This window comes from Heloderma suspectum, chromosome 14 (genome assembly GCF_057233095.1).
Source record: "Heloderma suspectum isolate Gila_16-S chromosome 14, 16-S_ref, whole genome shotgun sequence".
NCBI classification, from domain to species: Eukaryota; Metazoa; Chordata; class Lepidosauria; order Squamata; family Helodermatidae; genus Heloderma; species Heloderma suspectum.
In genome coordinates, this window is record NC_139471.1 from 4,140,581 (window position 1) to 4,164,345 (window position 23,765).

The 23,765-nt window shown below is 48.8% G+C and overlaps 2 protein-coding genes across 2 annotated transcripts; one reads left to right on the plus strand and one right to left on the minus strand.

Annotated features, from left to right (window-relative positions):
• Positions 1-1,627: 1,627 nt before the first annotated feature.
• On the plus strand, positions 1,628-17,283 carry SPOUT1 (SPOUT domain containing methyltransferase 1). Its single transcript, XM_084820929.1, has 12 exons — positions 1,628-1,672; positions 2,602-2,644; positions 4,534-4,650; positions 5,049-5,208; positions 6,717-6,806; positions 8,705-8,754; positions 10,601-10,731; positions 11,784-11,856; positions 12,625-12,723; positions 13,948-14,050; positions 14,520-14,667; positions 16,160-17,283. The coding sequence occupies exons 1-12, from the start codon at positions 1,637-1,639 to the stop codon at positions 16,262-16,264; spliced, it is 1,155 nt and encodes a 384-aa protein (XP_084677055.1). The 5' UTR covers positions 1,628-1,636; the 3' UTR covers positions 16,265-17,283.
• Positions 16,384-23,376, minus strand: ENDOG (endonuclease G). The gene is made up of 4 exons (XM_084821288.1): positions 23,360-23,376; positions 20,888-22,103; positions 19,842-19,951; positions 16,384-18,273 (listed from the first exon to the last, which is right to left on the minus strand). The coding sequence occupies exons 1-4, from the start codon at positions 23,374-23,376 to the stop codon at positions 17,997-17,999; spliced, it is 1,620 nt and encodes a 539-aa protein (XP_084677414.1). The 3' UTR covers positions 16,384-17,996.
• Between the last annotated feature and the right edge of the window lie 389 nt (positions 23,377-23,765).

A 23,765-nucleotide genomic window follows, 5' to 3' on the forward strand; every position in this document is an offset into this window, starting at 1 on the left:
GCAGGATATAAATACAATAATCATACTATATATATATATATATATATATTCCTTGCAAGAGGAAAAAAGGCAGGATATAAATACAATAATCATACTATATATATATATTCTCCCTGATTATATATATATATATATATATATATATAATCTCCCTGATTTCCACCCACCCAAACCTGCATTTTGCCTGATGGGTTCTAGAGATTTTTGGTGATCTTTTGGCATACGGTGTTACACTAATAGGATTTTTGAATACTTCTGAGTAGATGTATAAAAGATTGCACTGTAAGGATTTCTGCAGAGAGATTTAAAATGCCTAACCAAAAAGAACTCTCACGGGCAAATCGCAGGGGGATGCCTCAAAGTTGAGAAAACTGCAGAAGGTCTTGGGACATAGAACTGTGGCAAACGGCCATGGCAGAAAAACTTGTGTACCAACTGAAATTAACTAAAGGCAAAGTCAAAATATCTAATTTTTAAAAATGGCCCTGGAAACGTACTACTTTACTCAGGCCTTCCCCCGTGTTTGTTTCATTAGACTGGGTTGTAACTGCAGTTGTTTGCAAGTTTTATTTCATGCTGGTGTTTGTTGTTTTTTAGAATATTTGCTACTGTTGCTATTTCTACTTGTTTTTATTACCCCATGGATGGTTATTATGTGTGTTATTGCTGTGTGCTGCCTTGGGAGTGCTCCTGCCCTGAAAGACAGCCAATAAATATTTTAAATTAATAAACATAAAATGATTTCATTTCATACACAGATCAGGGACATTAGCAGCAATGTATGTCAAAGCCTTCCCTCCGATTACGGAAAGGAGACTAAGGGCGCAATCCTATGCACGTTTAGACAGCTGGGGAATGCTTAGAGCTGTAGGACTTTTTTCTGTCTGAACGTGCATAGGGTTGCACCTTAAATATCATTTGTTATGATGACGAATGAGAAAGAAAACCTCCCACCAGCCAATGGATTCCACTGGTGTACTTGTTAAGTAAAGTGGCGAGGGAAATGTTAAACGTACTACTGTCTGTCAGTAACAAGATTAACCCAAACTACATTTAAATTCAATGCAGTTTTTGTTTATGTATTTAGAAAGGTTTTTTTTTTTTAAGAACTCTTTTGGGTCACGTGCACACAAGGGGGGAAAATCCAACCTAAGTCCGACTTAGAGTAAACCACGGAAATGAATGGGACTTAATGCGAACACCAAAAAACATGCAAATTGGTAGAGTTGTTTTTTAAAAAATGAATTTGGGTAAAATCCGCGCTAAGTCCTATCCTATTCAGAGAAGAGTAGAGCCATTCCAGTGAATGGGATTTAAGGCTCATTCATTTCAGTGGGTCTGCTCTAAGTAGGACTTAAATTGGATTATACCCAAATTCTTTTTTTTTTTTTTTAATCTAGCAACATGCATGCTTTTTGGTTAGCGTTGCATGTTTCCCGTTCGCAGATTTTTCCCCAGGGACACCTGAGAAATGGGCGGGGGGGGCTTTTCAATGTCAACCCGGAAACGCCCCATACAGACAGGGAGCCCTCTTACCTACTGTGTAACTCTACAGCTCCTTCCCCGCCTCGCCCAATCAGCGTCGGCGCGAGAGGGGCCGCCGGAAGCTGCGCGGCGGCGATTGGTCGGCTGGAACATGGCGGAGAAGAGCGGAGCGAAGCGCTTGCGGGAGGTACACGTGGAGGCGGCGGCAGGCGCGCAATGGGTTAAAGGGAGGCTATGGAATGTTCACGCTGCGCATTGATGCGGGGGGAAGCGACGAGAGCAAAGCGCTAAAGTGGCCAGTCCTCATGTGTTGTTAGTCCTCCCAGCAGCCTGGTTCTCAGAGGCGCCCTGCCTCCACGCCCAGGTTGCTATCAGGATTTAAAAGCCGGAGACCCGACGTGTGGCCCTCCGGATGTTGCGGGGACTGCAACTCCCATCAGCCTCAGGCAACCTAGCCAATGGGGAGGGATGATGGGAACTGCAGCCCAGCAACATCCGGAGGCCACACGGCCCCCAGCCCTGCTAGAGCAGACGGTAGAGCTCCACACGCTTGGGACTGCAACTCCCAGCAGCCCCTGCAGGCATGGCCAACGGTCAGGCGTCCTGGGAGTTTGAGGCCAAACACCTGGAGAGCTCCCTTCTGCCCATCCTTGCTCTAGGGGTGCAAAAAGCATGGAGGTGTCGGCCCTGATTCTGTGATACCCACAGCACCTTTGGATGCGAGCGGAACGGGTGGGGGTAACGTTGATGCCCTTGGGCTTCTGGTTTGAGATTTATCAGCTTAGGACTTGCGTGGATATTTGGTCTGCTTTTGTTCAAGTTTATGCATAATTCCCAAAGCTGTAGTTTCGACGCACATTTATATGTACATGTTGAAGTTGGTATATTCAAACGTACGTAGCTACCATTTTTCCTTTTTTGTTTTGTTGAAATTTCACAATAATAATAATAATAATAATACACATGGGCAGGACTGAATAAGGTGCTTTGCCGGTGTATCACAGAAGCGTGTACTGAACAGAACAGCGTGAGGGGGCTGTTCTTGAAGCCTCTGCGCTCGCAGATAAAAGTCAGCCTGGGCAGCCGATGGCATCTGTGTACCTTCCTCTTTTCTAGGGGGACAACCAAAAGATCGACTGGCGCAAATGGAAGCAAGAAAGTAAGTACAGATGCACTTTATGGGTACCTGGGATTTTTTAAATTTCTTAACGTGCAAATCTTTGGAAAAGGAGCAACCGGGAATCGGTTTTGTCAAAGGAAACCTTGTCAGTCATTTTATTTGATACATTTATTTCCCGCTTGTCCTCCAAGGGGCCCATGCATGATTCTCCACCTCTCCATTTTAGCTTTACAACAACCTTGTGAAGTAGGTTACGTGGAGAGGCAGCCAGTGAGCTTCATGGCCAAGTGGGAACTAAAACCCCGGTTTCCCAAGTCCCAGTCCAACACTCTAACTGCTACACCACGCCAGTTCTTGCCTTCACACCGACTCTTGTGAATTCCCAGTTGGGTCTGCAGCAAAGTGTTGCAGCATATCCTCACCTTCTAACGACAGTGCTCCTAATCAGGGATCCAGCACCATGATTAACGATGCTTGTTTTGCAGAAGTTTTGACTTCAGTTTAAATGGCCACAGACTGTTATTTGCATTCATCGCATTTCTTTATTTGGTATTTCTTTATTTTAGGATATTTATATACCATTTCCCATTTTTTAAGAAAATCCCAAATTTGCCTCTATAGTGTTTGCTGTTTTCCCCACTCTGCACCTGTGTGCATGTATACAGGCCAGCTGGTGGTATTTATTTATCTGAAATATTTTTATCCCCACTCCTCGGCCAAAAAAGGTTCCAGAGTTTCTGACATATAATTAATTAAATAGGGCAGACCCTCCCCTTCCGGCTTGCAGTCTAAAAAAGACACGACACACAAGGAAAAGGAATGGGGGTGGGGGGGATTAATTATTTTAGCAGGGCTGGTGGAATGGCCAGGAACAAGTAATGCATCCGATGGACTCTAGTCTGCAAAACCTTATGCCACAATAAAATTGTTAGTCTTTCAGAAGCAAAGGTAGCTGTGTTGACCATAAGCAAAATCCCAAGACTCATATTAGCATAATACCTTTACTAGGCCAACCAAAAATGTGCAAGCCTTTGAGACCTCCAGATCTCTTCATCAAGCAAAATGTTACAAAATGACTTATTTGAATGTCTGCAGGCCCCTCTTTCCCTGGTCCAGCTTGGGACGGTGAACATGCAGACTCTGTGACTTCACCATCAAGTCAGATTCCCCCCCACCGATCTCTTATTCCCCCCACTGCACCTGCTTTTCATAACATCTTGCCTGATGAAGAGATCTGGAGATCTCAAAAGCTTGCACATTTTTGGTGATCTTTTGGTTAGTCTTTAGGGTACTACAGAACTCCTTTCTGTCCATGTGGCCTGGGAGAGTCACATCTAACTTGCAGGCATCTAATTTGGGCTCACCTCAAAACGCCAACAGTGTGCAGAGGTAAGGGCAGAGAGCATTTGACCCATACAGCCGTGAACCAACCCGTACAGTACACTCAAAGACCCTCCCCCAGGTGCCTCTTCCAAAGGAGGCTTGGAAGGTGATAACAAGGGAGAGGGCCTTCTTGGTGGCAGCCCCCAATTATGAAATGATCTCCCCAGCGAGGCCTGCCTGGCGCCAAGATTGTTATATTTTTGGCGCCAGGTTAAGACCTTCCTCTGCTTTCCGGCATTTGGCAGCATATGAAAAGGATTTTAATTGGTCTTGGGATTTCTTATTGTTGGTTGTTAAAATTGTTTGGATGCCGTGTGCATGTTGTGCGCGCGCGCTGTCTTGTTTCCATGTTTGTATGTAAATAGTTTTTCTATTATGTACCATGTTGTATTTTTAAGGTTTTTAATCTTTGTAAACCACTAACTTTGTTTCACAACTAACTGGGATGAGTCCCAGCTGGAATGCCCAGGGACTCCTTTAATTTTACCTGCACACACTCTGTGTCTCCATTCCAGCATCTCTCTCTCTCTCTCTGTGTGTTCCAGAAAAAGAGGAGAAGAAAAAATGGAAGGAAATTAAACTGTTGAGAAAAATAGAGAAGCAGAGAACGCAAGAGCTGATGGAGAAACAGAAGGAAGAGGCAAAGCCAAAAGAAGATAAAGGTAAACCCAAGTGGTACATTGTACTATTGTCATGTTGGCCATGCCCCTTTTGCCTTTGGCCCCGCCCACCACCAGAATGCGGCCCCCGAGAGCTTCTCCGAAATGTGGAGAATGTTTTGTGGGACTCTCCTCTCTCTTCAAACTCTCTGGAAAAGACCCTGATGCTGGGAAAGACTGAAGGCAAAAGGAGAAGGGGACAGCAGAGGATGAGGTGGCTAGATAGCATCATTGATGCAATGAATATGGACTTGAGCATGCTCCGGGAGAGAGCGCAGGACAGGAAGGCCTGGTGTGCTATGGTCCATGGGGTCACGAAGAGTCAGACACGACTGAACGACGGAACAACAACAACAACCTCTCTCTCCTCTGTCGCCACCTCTCAATTCCTTATTTCTTAGGGTGTCACTACACGGTCAGCATTGCCCTTCCTGGGTCAATTCTAAGCAACGCACAGTCGCCAGAGTTGCGGACGTACCTTGCAGGGCAGATCGCCAGGGCCTGCACCATCTTCTGTGTGGACGAGATCGTGGTGTTTGATGAACACGGAGAAGATTTGAAGTGAGGATTTGGTTACTCCCTCCCCCTCCATATCTGCTTTCAGTTCCTTTCCCCCCCTTGATTGCCTGAGAAAGTGAATGTAAATACACCCCTGCTGGATCCATGCGCTTCCCAGCTTTGGGGGTTGGTGGGCACATTTGGAATGTTCAAGGAGTGTTGTGGGCACTCTCACAAAATGGATGACATGCGGGGTGGGGCTTTGCCATTCAAAAAATGGCTGCTGTGTTGGGCACGGCCGGTCACAAATCACTCATTTCCCAGAAGGCAAACTGGTGAGGCTAAAAGAAAAGTCGCTTGCCTGAGAACCCGTAAGGAGAAGGTGGAAGGAGGTGTGAGCTTTTGTGAACCGCCCAGAGAGCTTTGGCTATGGGGCAGTACAGAAATGTAAGAAGTACATAAATGAATAAAACATAAAAACACATTATTTTAAACTAAAATAAAGATAGCACTGGAGGGAAGCTCTTCACTGTGCAACACTCCTAGATATTTTTTTTTAATTCTTAAGTAATCAAATTAAAAGCATGAGGGGCAGGCAAGGAGCCTGATGGGCACCAAGCGATATGCCCATATAGCATGGCTAGTAGCCTTATTTATTATATGTTACATTTTTATTTATTTATTATATGTTACATTTATATCCTGCCTTTCTTCCAAGGAGCCCAAGGCGGCGTACACAATCCTCCTCCTCTCTGTTCGATCCTCACAACAACCCTGTGAGGCAGGATAGGCTGAGAGTCAGGGACTGGCCCAAAGTCACCCGGTGAGCTTCATGCCCAAGTGGGGACTAGAACCCGGGTCTCCCGAGACCCAGTCCAGCCTTCTAACCACTACACCACACTGTCGCTCGTCCTCCACGAATTTGTTTAATCCCCTCTTAGAGCCATCTAGTGTCACTGCATTTTGAAGAACTTCCCTTTGCCTCTTCTGACTCTCCTGCCCACCAGGCTTAATTGGACCCCCCCTTACTTATATATTTGATGTGTACCCCGCCTTTCCACCCAAAAACAGCACTCAAGGCGGCTTACAAAGCAATTTAAAATAGACTGAAAGATCCTTGAGTCCTGGTATTATGAGCAAGGGGGAAAGATGAATCTGACTTGGACTGATGCTCTGACTTGGATTCCTGCACTGAGCAGGGGGTTGGACTCGATGGCCTCGTAGGCCCCTTCCATCCCCGCTATTCTGTGATTCTATGAATCTCTAGCTGTAAATTAGAAATGTGATTGATGGCACCGTGCACGCCGCGGCGCTAAAAAGAGCCTCCAGAGCCTTAGAAGCCTCTGGTCACCTTTGGCAGCACGATGTCACACAGGGATTTTCCCCAGCCCTACCTGGAGATGCGAGGGATCGAACCCTGCATACAATGCAGGGGCTGTGCCAGGGTGTTTTGAACCCCCTCTTGAGCATGGTTTCTTTGCAAAACTAGCAGAGTTTTCACTGAGAAGCAGAGCGCAGAGCCGTTCCCTTTTTGGATTTCACGGGCCGTGCTTCTGTCTCTCCTCTTTCAGGACGGTCGAAGGCGAGTTCGAGGGGATCAAGAAGAAAGGCCAGGCCTGCGTGCAGCTGGCCCGGATTCTGCAGTATTTGGAGTGTCCCCAGTAAGTCTCGCAGGAACACTTCGGAAGCGTCTTCAAGCTCAGATTCCAAAATCCATATTGGAGTAACACCTTTATTGAGCCAACACAAAGATCACCCCCGCAAAAAAGGGTGCAAGCTTTTGAGATCTCCAGATCACTTCCTCTGGCAAGATGTTACAAAAAAGCAGGTTCAGGCAGGAGGGGGAATAGGGGAGAAAAAAATGGATTTGACGGTGAAGTCAGAGTGTTTGCATGTTCAGAGTCCCAAGATGAAATGGGGGAGGAGGTGGCGGTAAATTTGGAAGCTCAGGCACTTATCCAAAAATGCAAGCTGCTGTCTTGATCCAGATCAACGCTCCAGCTCTAGCAGTTTTGGACTCCAGCAGGAGCAGGTCTTTGGTCAAGCGAATAGGTCTGAGCTGCTCATTCCAAGCTAAGCCACCCCAAAAGCCTTTGCATCACAACAGGGAACAATATACCATTGCCAGGCAAATCCATCTTCCCCCTCTGCTGTGAGGATTGCAGCTAAGCTCAGAGGGAACAGAGAAGTCTGACAAGGCGGTGGAGGACATCAGCATCCCTGCTAATAAAAAAAGTCCCGGTGCTTCAACCCTGTGAGCCCTGCCTTCGCTACGCCACTGCCTGGAGGAGGGGTCTGCGGACACTCAAATTAGCCTCTTCAAGTCACAGGATGGCTACAGGAAGGACCTGCAGCTGCCCCTGGGATCGCTGGCAACCAGAAAGGAGCACTTTTTTTTTTACTCGTCCTTTTCTGTTTTTGCTGGTTGTCGAGTTTCATTTTAATTCTCGTTATATGCTGCCTTGACCACAGGAAAGCTTGCGAATACATTATTTCCATACATATATTAATTGATGAGCCGCCTTTTGTCCCAAACAGGGCCTCCCACAGCAAGTGACAAAACTTTGAAAACCGTTCGGACTGGATTGCTGCAACGCAGTTTATGCAGGGCTGCCCTTGAGGCTAGTCCAGAAGCTGGAGCGAGTGCAGAATGCAGCAGCCCGGCTGTTGTCAGGAGCTGCCCCTTTTGCAGCATGTAACTCCTTTGCTGAGGGAACTGCACTGGCTGCCTATTCACTACTGGGCCAGGGTTAAAGGTTCTGGTACTAGTGTATAAAGGCCTAAACAGCTTGAGACCAGGACATCTGAGAGAGCGCCTTCTCCCTTGCCAACCTGCCCAGTCACTGAGGTCATCAGAGGACATGCCCCTGGTGGTTCCATGTGGACCCATGGTCCAGTTGGAGTCCACCAGGAAGAGAGCCTTCAGCGTGGTGGCCCCCTTCCTGCGGAACTCCTGGTCTTTGGAGGTCAGGCAGGCGCCAACGTTGTGTTGCTTTCTGCGCCTCCTGAAATATTGCTATTTCGAGAGGCCTTCCCTGAGTGACCAGCCGCGGTTTATTAAGTTCAGAATCTGTTCCTTTTAGAATGTTTTCATTGTTTTAATATCATTATTATAATATTTATTTTTTCTGTTGTTCACCGCTCTGAAACCTTTGATGTGGGGTGGTATATAGGTATTGTAAATAAATAATAAATGTGAAAACAAGCAGAACGCTTTGAAAACAAGTGGGGAGCTTGACAAACACAATGAAAGCTTTGAAACATCAACAGCAGAACAAATGTTGCAGAACTCTTTGTGGCTGCTACACAAAGAGCAGGAGATGATCTTAAAAAACAGTGGTTCCAATCCAACCGAAGACCTACTTTGATTAAATCCATTGAAATGAATGGAATTTAAGCTGATCATGACTAATTTCAATCCCATTCATTTCCATGAGTCTACTGTAATTAGGACTTAGGCTGGATTTGACCCCATATAAACAAACAAATATCCGTAGCCCCTTCTGCCTGTGTTCTTGCAAGAACCAATGGATAACGATGCTTTTTCTCTCCCATACAGGTACCTAAGGAAATCTTTTTTCCCCAAGCATCAGGACCTGCAGTTTGCAGGTAAGGCTAAGGCCCTCTTTGCCTGGACAGCTACCAACTTTTCATACTTGGCCACAGAGACAATGAGTGGTTTTCACTCCGTTGCCTTGGTCGTCACACGGCTGAAAGGGTGCCTGTTTATCTCAGCTTCAGCTCTGAATATACTCAGAGAGCCACTGTAGCAGGGGTGTTGAACCTCAGGCATGCGGGCCGAATCGGGCCTCCCTGGGATCTCAGTCCAGCCCTCCAGAGTTTCCACCCTCTTTCCCCTGACCGCTAATCATTTGGTGGTTTCTGGCCTTTTGTGTCGTTTATTCCCCCATTCTAAAAGTCTGAAATGCTTCTCCTGAGCCTTTTTTACTGGCTATAAGAGCTTTAAGCTAAACTATGCTGGTATATTTTCAAAGTGCTGGCTTAGACCTTTAAAGCCATAAACGGTTTGGGACCAAGTTACTTGAAGGACCGTCTATACCCCTATCAGCCTGCCCACACTTTAAGATCAGAAAGAGAGGCCCTTCTCATTTGCCCACCCGTGAGAGCCGTCAGGTGGGTGACCATACGTGAGAGGGCCTTCTCTGTGGTGGCCCCACATCCATGGAACAAGCTGCCATCAGAGGTCCACCATGCTCCACCATTGCAGACTTTTAAGAAGGCCTTGAAAACACATGATTTTACCTTGGCCTTTTCTTGAGATGATTGCTGTTGTTGCTGGTATTGCCATTACCGTTGCTGCTGGTTTTATTGCTTTTAATATTTTAACTGTTTTTATGTGTTTTATTGCTGTAAGCTGCCTTGGGAGGGCTTCTGCCCTGAAAGGTGGCCAAGAAATGTTTTCAATAAATAAAAAAAATAAAGTTTTTTGCTAGATTGGCTCTACCCCCTTTGCTTTGGCCCCGCCCAACACTGCAATGCGGCCCTTCCCCAAATGGAGTGCAGCCCTCAGGCTGAAAGGGGTTCAGCGCCCCTGGGTTGGAGTGTCAGACAAGGAGCAGGAAGACCCCGGTTGAAGTCCCCACTCAGCCACAAAGCTCACTGTGTGAACTTGGCCGGCCATCTCTGAGCCTAGCCTACCTCGCAGGGTTGTTGGGGTAACAACATTCCACCCTCCTTGCTGAAGACCCCGCCCCCTGCCCCAGAACAGCTCCTCCTCCTTCAGCTGCCACCACCAGCCATTCCAACAGGTTGCACTGAGGGAGCGGAGCCCTTTCACCAGCCCTCCTTAAAGACTGCTTAATTTTTTTCCTCTTCCCCCCATCCCCTTTTCCTTGCATGTCGTGTCTTTTTAGATTACGAGCCTGCAGGCAGGGACTGTTTTGTTTTACATGTAAACCACTCTGGGACCCTTTTTAGCTGAGGAGCCAGGATAAAAATAGTTTAAAGGTGCAATCCTATGCATGTTTAGACAAGAAAATGTCCTACAACGCCTAGCATTCCCCAGCCAGCGTAGCAGATAGAGTTGCCGGACTTTTTTTCTGTCCAAACATGCATAGGATTGTCCCTTAAAAGAATAAAATACCACACAGATAATTAAAAGAATAAGATACAGTACAAACGACAAACACCAGAGGAACAGGTAAATATAAATGTATATGAAAATAGCTATAAAAATCTAAAAAGTCTGCAATTCTATGCATGTTTACACAGGAAAAAAGTCCCACATTTCCCAGCATGCCGCTGGCAACACTGCTGGCTGGGGAATGCTGGGAGTTGTAGGGCTTTTTTCTGTCTAAACATCCATGGGATCGCGCCCTTAATGAATCAGTAACAGAGAGACAAATGTTTGTATGCTTTGCTGTGGTTATGAGTGGTCACCTTCCAACTCTGTCGCAGTGACTCAGTAATTCTGCCCATGAACGTATCGTTTCAGGGCTCCTGAACCCCTTGGACAGCCCTCACCATTTGCGGATAGATGAGGACTCGGAATACCGGGAAGGCGTGGTTTTGGCCCGGCCCACCAAGCCCGGCCGGGGGTCCTTCGTGAACTGTGGGATGCGGAAGGTAAAGTGTGGTCTCTCTTGTGGAAACCCCTTCTGGTCCCATCACTGCCTTCACGGGAAGAGTTGTGGTCCCCGGCCGTGATGGGGCGGGCGAGTTCTGAAAGGCAGCCGGGGCGTGACCTCAGCTCTCCGGAGTTCCTGCCCTTTCAGTGCATTTATGACATCGGTGGGAAACCTCAGGTCAAATCCAGCCCTCTTGGAGTCTTGATCCAGCTCTCTGGAGTTCCCAGATCGCCACACCTCTAACCAGCTGCAGACCCCTTTTCCCAGGCATTTTAATCTTTCGGTTTCTGTTGTTTGAAACCTGTTATTGTATTTTAAAGCTTTGCACCACTGCAAACTTTTATTTTGGAGTGGGGGGTTAGGGGGTATTTTATAGTATAGTTTAAAACTTTTAAAACTATATTTAATTGTGTTGTATTTTCTGGGTTTAATGGTTGTGAATGGCCCAGACAGCTTCAGCTATTAAGCGCTATAGAAATGGAATAAATATAAATAAACCCTGGACTTACCCTCTTTCCCACCCACACCATTCACTTACTGGCTTTTGTGTAATTTTTTCCCCATTCTAAAAGGTTGAGATTCCTCCTCTAAGGCCAAGTTACTTGCAGTAAGGAAGCTACAATGTGCTGGTATTTTTTGTGCCTCGGCCCAACCCACCACTGGAATGTGGCCCCCAAGAGTTTTTCTGGAATGGAATTTGAGCTGTTCAACTCTCCTGGTTTAGAGAAGCTGGCCACCTGGGTGTGGTTTTCACATCCCAGTCATCACCTAAGAATGGACCTCAATATGATTGACTGACCCATCTCCCGCGGAATGTCTGTGAACATTCTGTGACATGACAGCTACTTATCCAGTGGGAGGTGGGAGGAGTTGGCGTGCTCTGCTTGACCAGCATAGTAGCTTACATGGTTCCCTTGATGTCTGGCTACGGGTTTGACATGGTTCCCTTGATGTCTGGCTACGGGTTTGACATGGTTCCCTTGATGTCTGGCTACGGGTTTAACAGTCCTGGTATTTGTAATGTCCCATGCCAACGTTCTCTTCCTGCAGGAGGTACAGATAGACAAACAGCTGGAGGCTGGCCTGAGAGTCACAGTGCGGCTAGATGAACGGCAGAATCCAGGTAATATATCAACTCCCTACCTTGGCGTAGAACAGGGGGGTGGAACAACAGGGGGGTGGAACGACAGGGCCAAATCCAGCCTGCTGGGACTCCCTACCCAAGGCGGCTTTTTAGTCTTCCTTCTCTCTGTTTTATCTTCACAACAACCCTGTGAGGTAGGTGAGGCTGAGAGTCAGCAACTGGCCCAAAACCACCAGTGAGCTTCCTGGCCGAGTGGGAACTTGAACCCAGATCTCCCAAGCCCCAGTCCAGTGCTTTAACTGCTATACCACACTGTTTCTCGTGTGCTCCTACTTATGCCATTTTACTGTAGATGTTCCATAACCATAGTGGTTTTAGACTAAGAATTATCATTAGCGAATTTCTTTGTTTCTTTAGTGATCTTGATTTATTGTATTTCTTCTTCTTCCCCTTATTTTATTTTGAAATAAAATAAAATCTCATGGGGGGGGAGAAAGAAATTCCTCTTTGTAGGCACTATGAAGCCCTGAGGATCTAGTGACTAAGAGAGCCGGTGTGGTGTAGTAGTTAGAGTATTGGGCTGGGGAGACCCAGGATCAAGTCCCCCCTCGGCCATGAAGCTCACCGGGTGACTCTGGGCCAGTCACTGACTCTCAGTCTAGCCTAACTCGCAGGGTTGTTGTGAGGACAAATGGAGTGGAGGAGGAGGATGTACGGCCTCTTGGGCTCCTTGCAAGAGGAAAACATGGGAAATAAACGTAACAAAACAATAAAAAACTCCAGATAATCCACCAATTTCTCTTGTAGACAGCAAAACGCAAAAGGGCACTGTGGTGTCATCACATCAGCCGCGCACCATGTCTGGCCTTTACTGGGGTTACACTGTCCGCTTAGCTTCCTGCCTGAGTAAGTATGTGCACCACATTAACCCCCCACCCCACCCCACCCACACGAACACACACCATGATTGGTGGTCAGGGGAAGGGCGGGGCCACCTGAGAAGCCCCGTCAGGCTGCATTGGGACCCAGGCGGGCTGGGGGCTCAACAGCTCTTCCTTCATTCGTCCCCATGCCCTGTCGACTGCAACTTGGCGCCTGAACTCTGCCCCAGCACAGGCAACTAAAGCAGCTGCCCGTGGCTTCCCTGTTTCCGCTTGCCTTCTTCCACCTTGCCCTTCTTCTGCCGTTTCCCCCTTGTTGCATTTGAGACTGTACGCTCGAGGCAGGGACCTGCCCCTTGTACTCTGTTAAGTGCCAACCACACTGAGGGCACTGAATAAACAACCAATAATAATTGATCTTATGTATAAAAGCACTGTTCCATGTACAGCGCAGGGGTCCCCAAACTTTTCTGGGCCACGGGCATATTTGGAATTTTGAGAAAGCGCCATTTCCCACCCCCCATCCCGCCCAGCAGCAACACTCTCTTTCTCTTAGACACCCCCCACCCTTCCTTCCTTCCTTCCTTCCTTCCTCTCTCTCCTTCTCTTCCTTCCTTCCTGTCTTCCTTTTTTTTCTCTCTCTCCCCCCTTCTCTTCCTTCCTCTCTCTCCTTCCCTTCCTTCCTTCCTTCCTTCCTTCCTTCCTTCCTCTGTCTTTCTTCCTTCCCTTTCTTTCTCTCTCTCTCTCCTCCTCTTCCTTCCTTCCTTCTTTCTTCTCCCTTTTGGATTTTCCACAGGATCTGGGTTGGATCCTGGAGAATAAAGTTGGATCCTGTAGAATAAAAAAGGATTCTCTTCCATTTTACATGGAGTCCCCTCCTCCAAATAACAACTACAGATAACAAATATTTAGCTTATGACCAAAAAGAAGGGAACATTTTTTCATGCACAAGGCTTATAGCACAGGTAGGCCACTTCTGGTCCTCCAGCTGTTTTGGCCTACAACTCCCATCAGCCCGAGCTGGCTGAGCCAGTGGTGAGGGATCATAGGAGTTGTATTAGGTCGAAATATCTGGAGGGCCCTGGTCGCCTGCCCCTGGCTTATAGGATGAGTCTTACCTTGTTTCTGGTATTCAGAGGTGTGAGTGCATCAAACTACATTCCCTAACTTAAAAAAATTATTATTAAAGAATGAGTTGGCAAGTGACTTGATGGATTAGATCTCTTAACACCCCCTCTCTGACCCCCAGGTGCTGTGTTTGCTGAATCCCCGTTTAAGGAAGGCTACGATCTCTCCATTGGGACCTCTGAGCGAGGGACCTCTGTGGAACAAGCAGCTCTCCCTTCTTTCAGGTAACAGGAACAGCCTTTCTCTCATCAGACTACAGCTTGTCCAGCAGGGGAGCAGAACCTCAGGCCCAGGGGCCAAATCCAACCTGCTTGGAAGCCAAATCTGGCCCTTTGGGGTTCTCCAAACGGCTGCGCCCTCTAATCCTAAGCCCCACCTCCTTTCCTCCAGCCACGAGTCATTTCGTTCCCCAGCTTTTATGCAGTTTTCCCCCATTCTAAAAGTTTGAAATGCCTCTCCAAAGGCTAGTTACTGGCTAAGAGCTGTAAACTAAAATAGGCCAGTGTTTTTGGCCATGCCCCTTTTGCCTTTGGCTCCACCCACCACTGGAATGCGGCCCCCGAGAGCTTCTCTGCAATGGAACTTGGCCCTCAGCTGAAAGAAGTTCGACACCCCTATTGTACTGTGTTCTTCAAGACCTGAAGCCCCGTTGCCTCCAGTAAAATCCATCTGTTGTTCCTTCGTTTCTCCCAGCCACGCTCTGATTGTGTTTGGAGGCTTGCAAGGCCTGGAGGCCGGTGTGGATGCCGACCCGAACCTGGCAGTCACAGATCCGAGCACGTTGTTTGACTTGTACCTGAACACCTGCCCAGGGCAGGGAAGCCGCACCATCAGGACCGAGGTAGGCCACCTGGGAGGCTTAGGTGCTGTAGCACTGATGCTGTACTTGTAATGGGTTCAAAAGGTGCTACATCTCAGTAGTCCTCCTGCCCGTCCCCGGTGGTATGAAACTGAGTGACGGGCTGAAGCCCCCTTTGAGTTTTAAGACTGAGCAGGGATTTGAATCCGGATCCCTCTGGTCCCAATCCCCAAACTCTGGCCCTGGGGTCTCCAATGTGGCGCCCTATAGGGATGGAATCGGTACCAGCTCCAGGTTTCTGGGGGCACCCTCCATGGGTCCCCTCCCTCTGTGAGTCTCCCGTCTCTTCCTCCTCCTGGCTCCCACTTGCTTGCTTGGCAGGCAGGGAGCCAGGCGGCCGCGGCATCTCCTGCTCTTCTTCCTCACCACCTGTTGCCTGGCCCAGGGCAAGAGGCAGGGGAACGAGGAGCAACTCCATGGGGTCTTGTCAGTGGCCCCCTGCCAGGGTGTGGGTCCTTGGCAGGTGCCCAACCATGCCGAACCTTGCCGCCCCTGCATGGAATCCTTATAGACCACAGCATCCACCCCCCTGTTCCTGACCCTTTCTCCCTCATCCTCCATTCCGGAAAACAGGCAATGTATGTCCCTCTATCCAAGCAATTCAGGTGGGTACATCAGATTTGGAAAGGTCTAAGCCGATACCCAACACAGGGTGTTACCTGGGAGTACAGCTCTTTAGGCAGGAAAATTCCGTGACTGCCACTGTTACAAGGGTCCCCAAACTTTTTGGGCCAGTGGGCACAGTTGGAATTGGGGGGTGGGCACTCTTGCAAAATGGCTGCCATGGAGATGGGGCTTGCCCAGTCATAAAGTGGCTGCCATGTTGGGCATGGGCAGCCATAGAACTCTCCTTTCCCAGAAGGCAAAGTGGTGGGGCTTAAAGAAGAGTCGTTTGCCCAAGAACCCAAGTCCAAGACAGAAGTCACGGTCTGAGCTCCAAAACAGAAGCGTTCATTTGAACTCATTTATGCTTTTAATGTTCTATATATTTTAAATTGTTTTATTGTGTTGTTTGGTTTTAATTTTTGTGAACCGCCCGGAGAGCTTCGGCTATTGGGCGGTATAGAAATGAAATAAGTAAGTAAGTAAGTAAATCAATCAATCCCAGATAAAAATGACACTGGAGGGCAACTCCTTGCTTGCAGCTTCCCAATTAAAAAAGAATGTAATTAAACATATGTATGTATGTATGTATATATATAATCAAATTAAAATCAGAGAGGGAAGGGAACCTGGAGACATCAGGTTGAAGACCTGTTTTAAGGACATCGGTTAGGACCAGGGCTTAAAGCAAATCCTGTTTTTAGTGCTAGACACATGCCAACCTCCTAATTAAAAAATAACTTTAAAAACTATTAATACAAAAAAATCAGGAAGAGTAAGGAGACTGGCGGGTGCTAAGAGTGTCTATGGGCACCATATTGGAGATCCCAGTCTCACACTGACTGCTAAACTCTTTGGGGTTTCCTTCCAGGAAGCAATCCTCATCTCTCTGTCGGTACTGAGGCCTCAGATCGACGCAGCGGCGAAGAACGCCGGCGACAGCTGCACAAAAGCAAGCAAGCTGCGCAAGATGTAGAAAACTCTGCTTTGCCCTGGATCTTTTTCGACCCATGCTAGCTGCAAACCAAAAACACCAGGACAACTGTGGGTCCGTCTCATACACAGAGCTCAAGAAATGCATCAGGACTAAGGATTGTAGATGGTTTTTACATTCCGTGGAAAGACTTTATAGATTTTATGATTCAGCAGAGAGAACTAAGGCAACCATTGCAATGATTGATTAGGATAAATGAATACAAAATGAAATGATCAGAGGTGCTTATCGAAGTAATTCACTACGAAAACAACCCCAAATCACGTTCCAGTTCACACGATTGCAGGGTGGTTAAGAAGCCACGTTTGTCAGGGTAGGTGATGAACCACCCAGAGCCACTGGCTGTTGTGGGGTGGTTTGTTACCCACCCCAACAAGCCACCCTCGCTGGGTTCGGAGGACACGAGAAGCCATGCCAGCGAGGGTAATTTTGCAAATCTGGCCAGCACACAATGGGTGGTTAACAAGCCACGGTGTCTTGTTGGCCCCCCTGTGATTCTACCGATCAGGCCATGGCACGCGTAAACAAATGAAGACTGTTCCACAATGTTATTTTCTATTGTTGCATTTTGAAAAATTAGTAAGAATACATTTGAAAAGAAATGCATCGGGACCGACCAACCTGCTTCTATTGGATAGCAGAAATGGCTGAAATCCGCTCCTTGTGCAGTAGTCAAGAGCAAACTGATTGAACTGTGAGACCCATCAAGGGCATCTAAACAAGCTGGCTCAGCTTCTGCTTCGTTTCAGAATGACAAATTCTCCGTAATTGAAGACTTCTCCTTAATTGAACACTGCACTGAATGCAACAAAAGATGGGAAGGAGAATTTGCTTGTTGTGTGGACTGGGGAACAATTGGTGATATAAGCAGTGAGGTTTACTGGGGATGACCTTTCACCCATTAGCCCCCCAAATGCATTTTGTTGCAGCTGGAAGCCTGACATTCCGCTGGAAGCACATCTGTATCTATAATAATAAAAGAGGATGTCTGTCCGTCCATACCATAACACCACGTTTGTGAAACCGAAACACTTGATGCTTGGCATGCATGCTAAGGGGACCCCAGGGGTGCACACCTGAGGGTTATTTTGTTTTTAAAATGCATTAATTTTAATTGATTTCAAGGTGCCTGTGCATTTGAACCCTGCAGTAACATCCTCGGTCCCTAGATGGTAGACTTCCCTAAGCAGCACACAGCTTTGCAGTCCATTCAGTTTGAAGCCAGAGGAGATTAGGAGGCCAAGCGACAGTGTTAGATTGGGGGGGGGGGAGCACCGTCCCAGCAGCCCTCTCTATTCCACACACACACACACACACACACACACACACACACCCCAATAACTAGCCAGGCAGAAAAAAATACTGCCTTGCCAAGTAATGAAGAAGAATGCTTCGGAATCAAGTTTTAGCTCAGCCCGGTAGCGATCAGGTGTGAAAGTATTACAGGGTTCTGAACTGTTTTCAGCCAAAGGGCTGAATTTCAAGGGTGGGTGAGGCCACAATCCCGAAAATGCTAGCCTAGTTTAGCTTAAAACTCTTCCTGCCAGGCACTACGCCTTAGGAGAAGCATTTCTACCTTTTAGAATAGGGGGGAAACTGCACAAAAGCCACGAAACCACCAAACGACCAGTGGTCAGGGGAAAGGGAATGTGGCCATCTGGCAATCCCAGTGGGCTACGTTTGGCCCAGCAGCCTGAGGTTCGATGCCCCTGCGTTATGAGGCCGTGATGGTTTTTAAGTTGCTTGTCCTTTTCAGAATGTTGGAGACAAAGAGGAGCCCCGAGGCCCGTTCGATGCTCTCGATAAGAACCAGGAAATGCTCCAGCGGGATCTTCTCGCCAACAGGGCTGTTGGGCATGACGTAGGACCTCAGCTCGACCTCCCCACTGGGTTTCTCCAGGATGAGCACCTTGAAGAAGTGCGTGGGGACGGCCACGTGGTTTTTCCCAATCACCTGGTACTTCACGTACATCTTCCCGTCAGCCTCCATCCTGCAACGGGAAGCACGGTTCTTAGGAGCCGTGTTGAGGAGGGAAAAAAAAAACCCTTTCCCCTGCCTTTGCAATGAAATAAAATGGAGATAAGGTTTGAGTGCACGTTGAGTCAAACAAGTATGCCACTGCCAGGTGTTTTGACCTACAACTCCCCTGACCATTTGCTGTGCTGGCTCAGGCCGATGGGAGTTGTAGACCAAAGCGTCTTGAGGGCCCACAAGTAGCCCCACCCCTGAAGTGCAGGAGGGAGAGCTCAGCTCATTCCCCCAACCACCACCACCCCTCCCAGATTCTTGAGTGGGAATTGCGAAAAGTAGGTTGCAGCATCTCTTGACTTCCCAGCATGAATGCTCCCATTCAGGGTTCCAGTCTGTTATGACTTCTTCCTTCCTAAGCTAGAAGGTAGCCTTCCAGAGGAGGCTGGGGGAATCTGGGCATTGTTGTCCAACACATTTAGGGGGCACAGGTTGGGGAAGTTTTCTCTCTCTCTCTCTCTCTCTCTCACACACACACACACACCAGCTGTGTTTTTCTTTTCCAATCGATACTCAACATTCTAGGGGTACTGAGCATGCTCATTCCCCTTTGGGCTGTTTTTGTGGGGGGGGGGTTGCCACCTTAGGCTGTTTTTGTTTAAAGGGTTTTTGGTAGTTTCGCAAAATTCAGGGTTTCCCTGAGCACACCAGTCCCTCCCTCTTGTTTCTCAGCATCCCTGTTTTTGTATCGGCACTCCCCACCGGAGTTTTCTATTAGAGTCTTGCGGCATAGTACTCAAAGCAGACTACTCCATCTAAAAAAAACTGCAAGTGAGGAAATATTATAAAATCTGTCTTTTAAAATGCACAGCAAAAAAACCATCAGAATCCCAGCATACATTTAAACACCCACCCACCCCGCCCCAGTTATCATTAAAAGTTAAAATCAGCACCCTGAGATGAGCACCCATTTCAGAGAAGGTCTCGTGTGGGGGCGGGGGCACATTCTAATGGTGGTCAGAAGGCATGAGAGGCGGAGCCATAGTCAAAGGGGTGGAGCCAAAATTTAAAAAATACTAGCCTATTTAGCTTCAGGCTCTTAATGCTTTATTGACTTCTCATTTTTCTGTACACCATCCAAAGAATCTCAGTGATGGGGTGGCATAGAAATGGAGTAAGTAAATAAATAATTACTTTGGATTTTTTTCCTCTTCCTTTCGTGTGTGTGTGTGTAAACGTTTGTAAATACTTCCTTTCTTCACTAAATAAAAAAAATGAAGAAAAACTGAGTTGACATGCTGGCTGGGGAATGCTGGGAGTTGGAGGACCTTTTTCTGTCTAAACATGCATAGGATAGGGCCCTTAACCTGTTTTGACCTCCATCACTCCCACTGACTGGTCTATGAATTGTTCTGCGGCAACCATTACGGCAGCCGGACTCTTGCCCTGTCTCGACCTAACCTCTGGGAAGGACAGGATCCATAGATGGATCCTCCGAAAGTTGCAACTGACGCGACTGCTAGAGTGGGGGAGCAGAGTAGGCCTGGGTAGGGAAGACACGTCTATCAATTTTTTAAAAAACGAAGTTACCTGGGTAGAAAAAGTGGCCCAGTGCAGACATAAACATTCTTGTTATATTTTGTTAAACTCCTGCAATATTTCTCCAGGTTATTCCAGGTGTTCTGATTCAGGTGGGGGTTCTAGAAGCAAAAATAAAGGCCCATAATCCATTGGCTTGAGTAACCAAACTGGGAGATGCACAGATGCAAAGCTAGGCCTGGCCTACATGTTGCAGGAAGCACAAAGTGGTAGAGTCCTACCTGTGGGCTGTGCCATTGAAGGGTAAGCAAACTGGCACCTTCCTGATGTTTTGGACTACAACTCCCATAAGCCCCAACCAGCGTGGCCAAAGGTCAGGGGTTTAGGGAGTTGTAGTCCAACATACCTAGAGGGTACCATGTTGCTTACACCTCACATTTTTTGATCTTATGTTAAAAAAAATACAAAACCTCCTTGCAAACAGAAATCTAGCCGAGCAGGGTGGAAACTCCTTGATTTTCTGTTTTCTATTTGCAGGGGTGCTTCCCCCCCACCTTTTCTTTGATGTAGGGGGCATTAAAAATGGCACACACACACACACACACCCCTTACACCCGGTCTGAAATGGCATAGCCCATTCTTCCCAGCCAGGACTCTGTCATCTCATTTGGCTACAAGTGTAGCCATACTTGACACAGCCTTTCCTGACCCGGTGCATTCCTGATGCTTTCGACTTCAACTCCCATCTGCCTCAGCCAGCATGGTTCATGGCCAGGGATGCTGAGAAAGTATGATAAAGTGAAACAAATACAAATACAATAAAAGCAAAGCAAATAAATATGAAGAAAATGAACAACAAAGTAATGCACGGAAAAGAAACGGCACAACCCTAAGTGCGTTTATGCAGAAGCAAGCCTTGCTATGCAATAAATGTGCTTTAGGTTGGAAGCCTGCGGGCAGGGGCTGTCTTCTTTGTTCAGTGATTGCGAGCCGCTCCGGGAGCCCTTTTTGGCTGAGGAGCGGGATAAAAATACAATAAAGTGACAAATATTAATACAATAAAAACAAAGCAAATAAATGTTAGGAAAATGCGCCACCATGTAACGCATGGAGAAGAATCCCGGAGTGCAGAATAACGGGCTCAAGTGACAGGAAGCCAGATTCCGGCTGAACATCAGGAGAAACTTCCTGACTGTTAGAGCAATAGGACAGTGGAACCAAGGCCCTAGGGAGGCGGCGGGTCCCCCACCCTGGAGGCCTTCAAGACGAGGCTGGACAGCCACCCGCCAGGGATGCTCTGACCGGGATTCCTGCACTGAGCAGGGGCTGGACTCGCTGGCCTTGGAGGCCCCTTCCAGCCCTGCTATTCTGCGATTCTCTAAGAAACAGTCCGCGCCACCCCCGCGCGTTGACGCAGAGCCAGCCTCGCCGCGCGCCACGAGCCGCCCTGCCCGGGAGCAGGACCTGGCGGGACGGGCGCGCCGAGGCGGCCGCCTGGGGCCGCGCTCGCGCCCCGCGCGGGGCTGGGCTCGAGGGCCTCGCGGGGCGCCCTCCAGCCGCGCCTGCGGCCCGCGAGGGGAGGCGCGCGAGGCGCCCGCCGCCCTCACCCGCGGGGCGGCGTCGCGCAGGTAGAAGGTGTCCGCCAGGGCCGTCTGGCTCCAGCGGTGGTTGGCGGCGCGGTGGCGGGCGCGCAGCGAGCCGTCCTCGCGGAAGGCGCCCGGGCGCGCCGCGCGGCCGCGTCCAGGCGCCCCAGCACCCAGAGGGCGCCCCGCGCGCGCGCGCGTCGGAGCCCGGCGCGCGCGGCTCGCGGCGCCGCAGCTGCGGCACCCCGGCGGGCCGAACCTGGCCCGCTCGCCGCCGCCCCGCGCCGCCGGGGCCAGGGGCGCGGCGGCGGCGGCGCCCGGCACGACCGGCGCCCGGGCCAGCAGCCCCTCCGCGGCCGCCCCGTCCGCCCGCCCGCCCAGCCCCAGCCCCAGCCCGAGCGCCAGCCAGCGGGCGCCCCACAAGCGCTGCGTGGCGGCCAGGGGCGCGCGGGGAAGGCTGCGCCGTCGCGACCTTAAGCGGCCTGGCTCTGGCAGCCCCCCCGCCCCGCCCCGCCCCCCGGGGCACTGCGCCCTCCCCCCTCCCAACCGGCGCCCGCTGCGGGGGGCGGGACAGAGGCGGGCACCCCTGGCGGACAGCTGCCCAGCCTCGTCTCCAGTGCCTCCCGGGTGGGCCAGCCCGCCGCCGCCCCAGGGAATGGTTCCCCCTTCGCCAACCGGGCGGGCGGAGCTGTGCCCGGAGCCCCGCGCGCCCCCGGCGGGCCGCTGCTTGCTTCAGGGTGCTTCGGGCGTCCCGGCCGGAGGCGAGGCGAGTTCCGAGTCAGCGCCCCCGTGCGCAGCAGCGGCCTTCCTTCATTTGCGCGCCTCCTCGAGACGGGTCGCTCTGCCCTGCCTCTGCCTGAGGCACAGAGTCGCGGAATAGCGGGGTTGGGAGGGGCCCGCAAGGCCATCGAGTCCACCCCTCTGCTCAGTGCAGGGATCCAAGTCAGGGCATCCCTGACGGATGGCTGTCCAGCCTCCTCTTGAACGCCTCCAGCGTGGGAGAGCCCACCGCCTCCCTAGGTCATGGGTTCCACTGTCGTATTGCTCTAACAGTCAGGAAGTTTCTCCTGATATTCAGCCGGAATCTGGCTTCCTAGAACTTGAGCCCATTATTCCGTTGGCTGATTTCCTTTTGTATCTGGCCTCGAATTAAAGTGTAACCCTCCAGGGAGGGGTCTGCTTTATTTTTTAATCTTGTGCAACATCCTCCACCCACCCCCCTTACTGGATCCAGGCACTTCAATATATACACTTTGACTTTTTAAAAAGCTGTGTGTGTGTGTGTGTGTATATATATATATATGGGGAGAGAGAGGTGTAAAGCAGCACAACAGCAAAGCCACAAGTTGACCCTGGATCCACTATGGATGCATTCAGTCTTAAGGTAAAATATACAAGAAAGACAGAAAGACTAACAAGAGAGTATTTTTAAAAAATATATATTTTGAACTAAACTTTGAGCTAAACTGTGCTACTGATGAGGACAGAAGCTGAAACATTTAGCTCAAAATATATATACTTTTAAATACTCTGTTGTTAGTCTTTCTGTCTTTCTTACGTGTGTGTGTGTTTTATTTGCAAGTACAACAGTAACAAACGAAAAAGGGGGGAAGCTACAAAAGAGAAAAGAAGAAAAAGAAAATGTATCTTAAAAGATATCCATATACAATAATACTTTTCATCACCTGTAATATAAAAAGGAAAAAGAAGGACTTAACACTTCTGTTTCAAATATACAGTATATGTTAATATAAGCAGTCCATATATGTAAGTAAGCATCCATACTGATGCAGGGCCCAACTCCATCTGCAGTGGACTGGGCCAGTACGCGGATTTTCCTGGAATTTTGTGTATTTTGGGTCCATAATTTGAACCAGTTTGGCCATGATTTGTGCAGATTGCAGAACCTTTCCCCCATACACACACACACACACACACACAAAACACAGTTCCCAGCTTGGCTCACCAACGCAAAGTGAGTCCTACATGCCACAGAACTCCATTGAGCCAAAACAGAACTGGATTCCCCGCAACGGACATCCCTAATTGAGATGGATTAGTTCATATCAGTTCCCAAATGCAAGGGCACCTCTGTTACCACCCAGCCACTGGTTAAAAAGGCAATTGTCACTGTCTGTACTTTGTGCATTTCAATTCCTTCTGACATCACGGTTTCACAATCCGCCCCCTTGTATTTTAAAAAAAAAAAAATTAAATTAGATTTAAATACTGCTAACCAGATTTACAAATTTCTCTAAGTGGTCATTCCGGATAACTGTTTCATCTCATAAATTAGGTAGTAGTACATGAACGTTTATGCTGTAATCTATCGGTTTCCAAGCAGGTGTTTTCTACAACTCCTAGCATTCCTGACCATTGGCCATGTTGATAG

Coding starts and splice junctions, on each gene's coding strand:
- SPOUT1 (XM_084820929.1), top strand. CDS start 1,637: ATGGCGGAGAAGAGCGGAGCGAAGCGCTTGCGGGAG. Junction 10,732..11,783: donor TGAACTGTGGGATGCGGAAG/GTAAAGTGTGGT, acceptor CTCTTCCTGCAG/GAGGTACAGATAGACAAACA. Junction 11,857..12,624: donor AGATGAACGGCAGAATCCAG/GTAATATATCAA, acceptor TTTCTCTTGTAG/ACAGCAAAACGCAAAAGGGC.
- ENDOG (XM_084821288.1), bottom strand. Junction 19,952..20,887: donor TCTTCTCCATGCGTTACATG/GTGGCGCATTTT, acceptor TTTTGCTTCTAG/AACCCCCACCTGAATCAGAA. Junction 18,274..19,841: donor GGGCCACTTTTTCTACCCAG/GTAACTTCGTTT, acceptor TTCCCGTTGCAG/GATGGAGGCTGACGGGAAGA.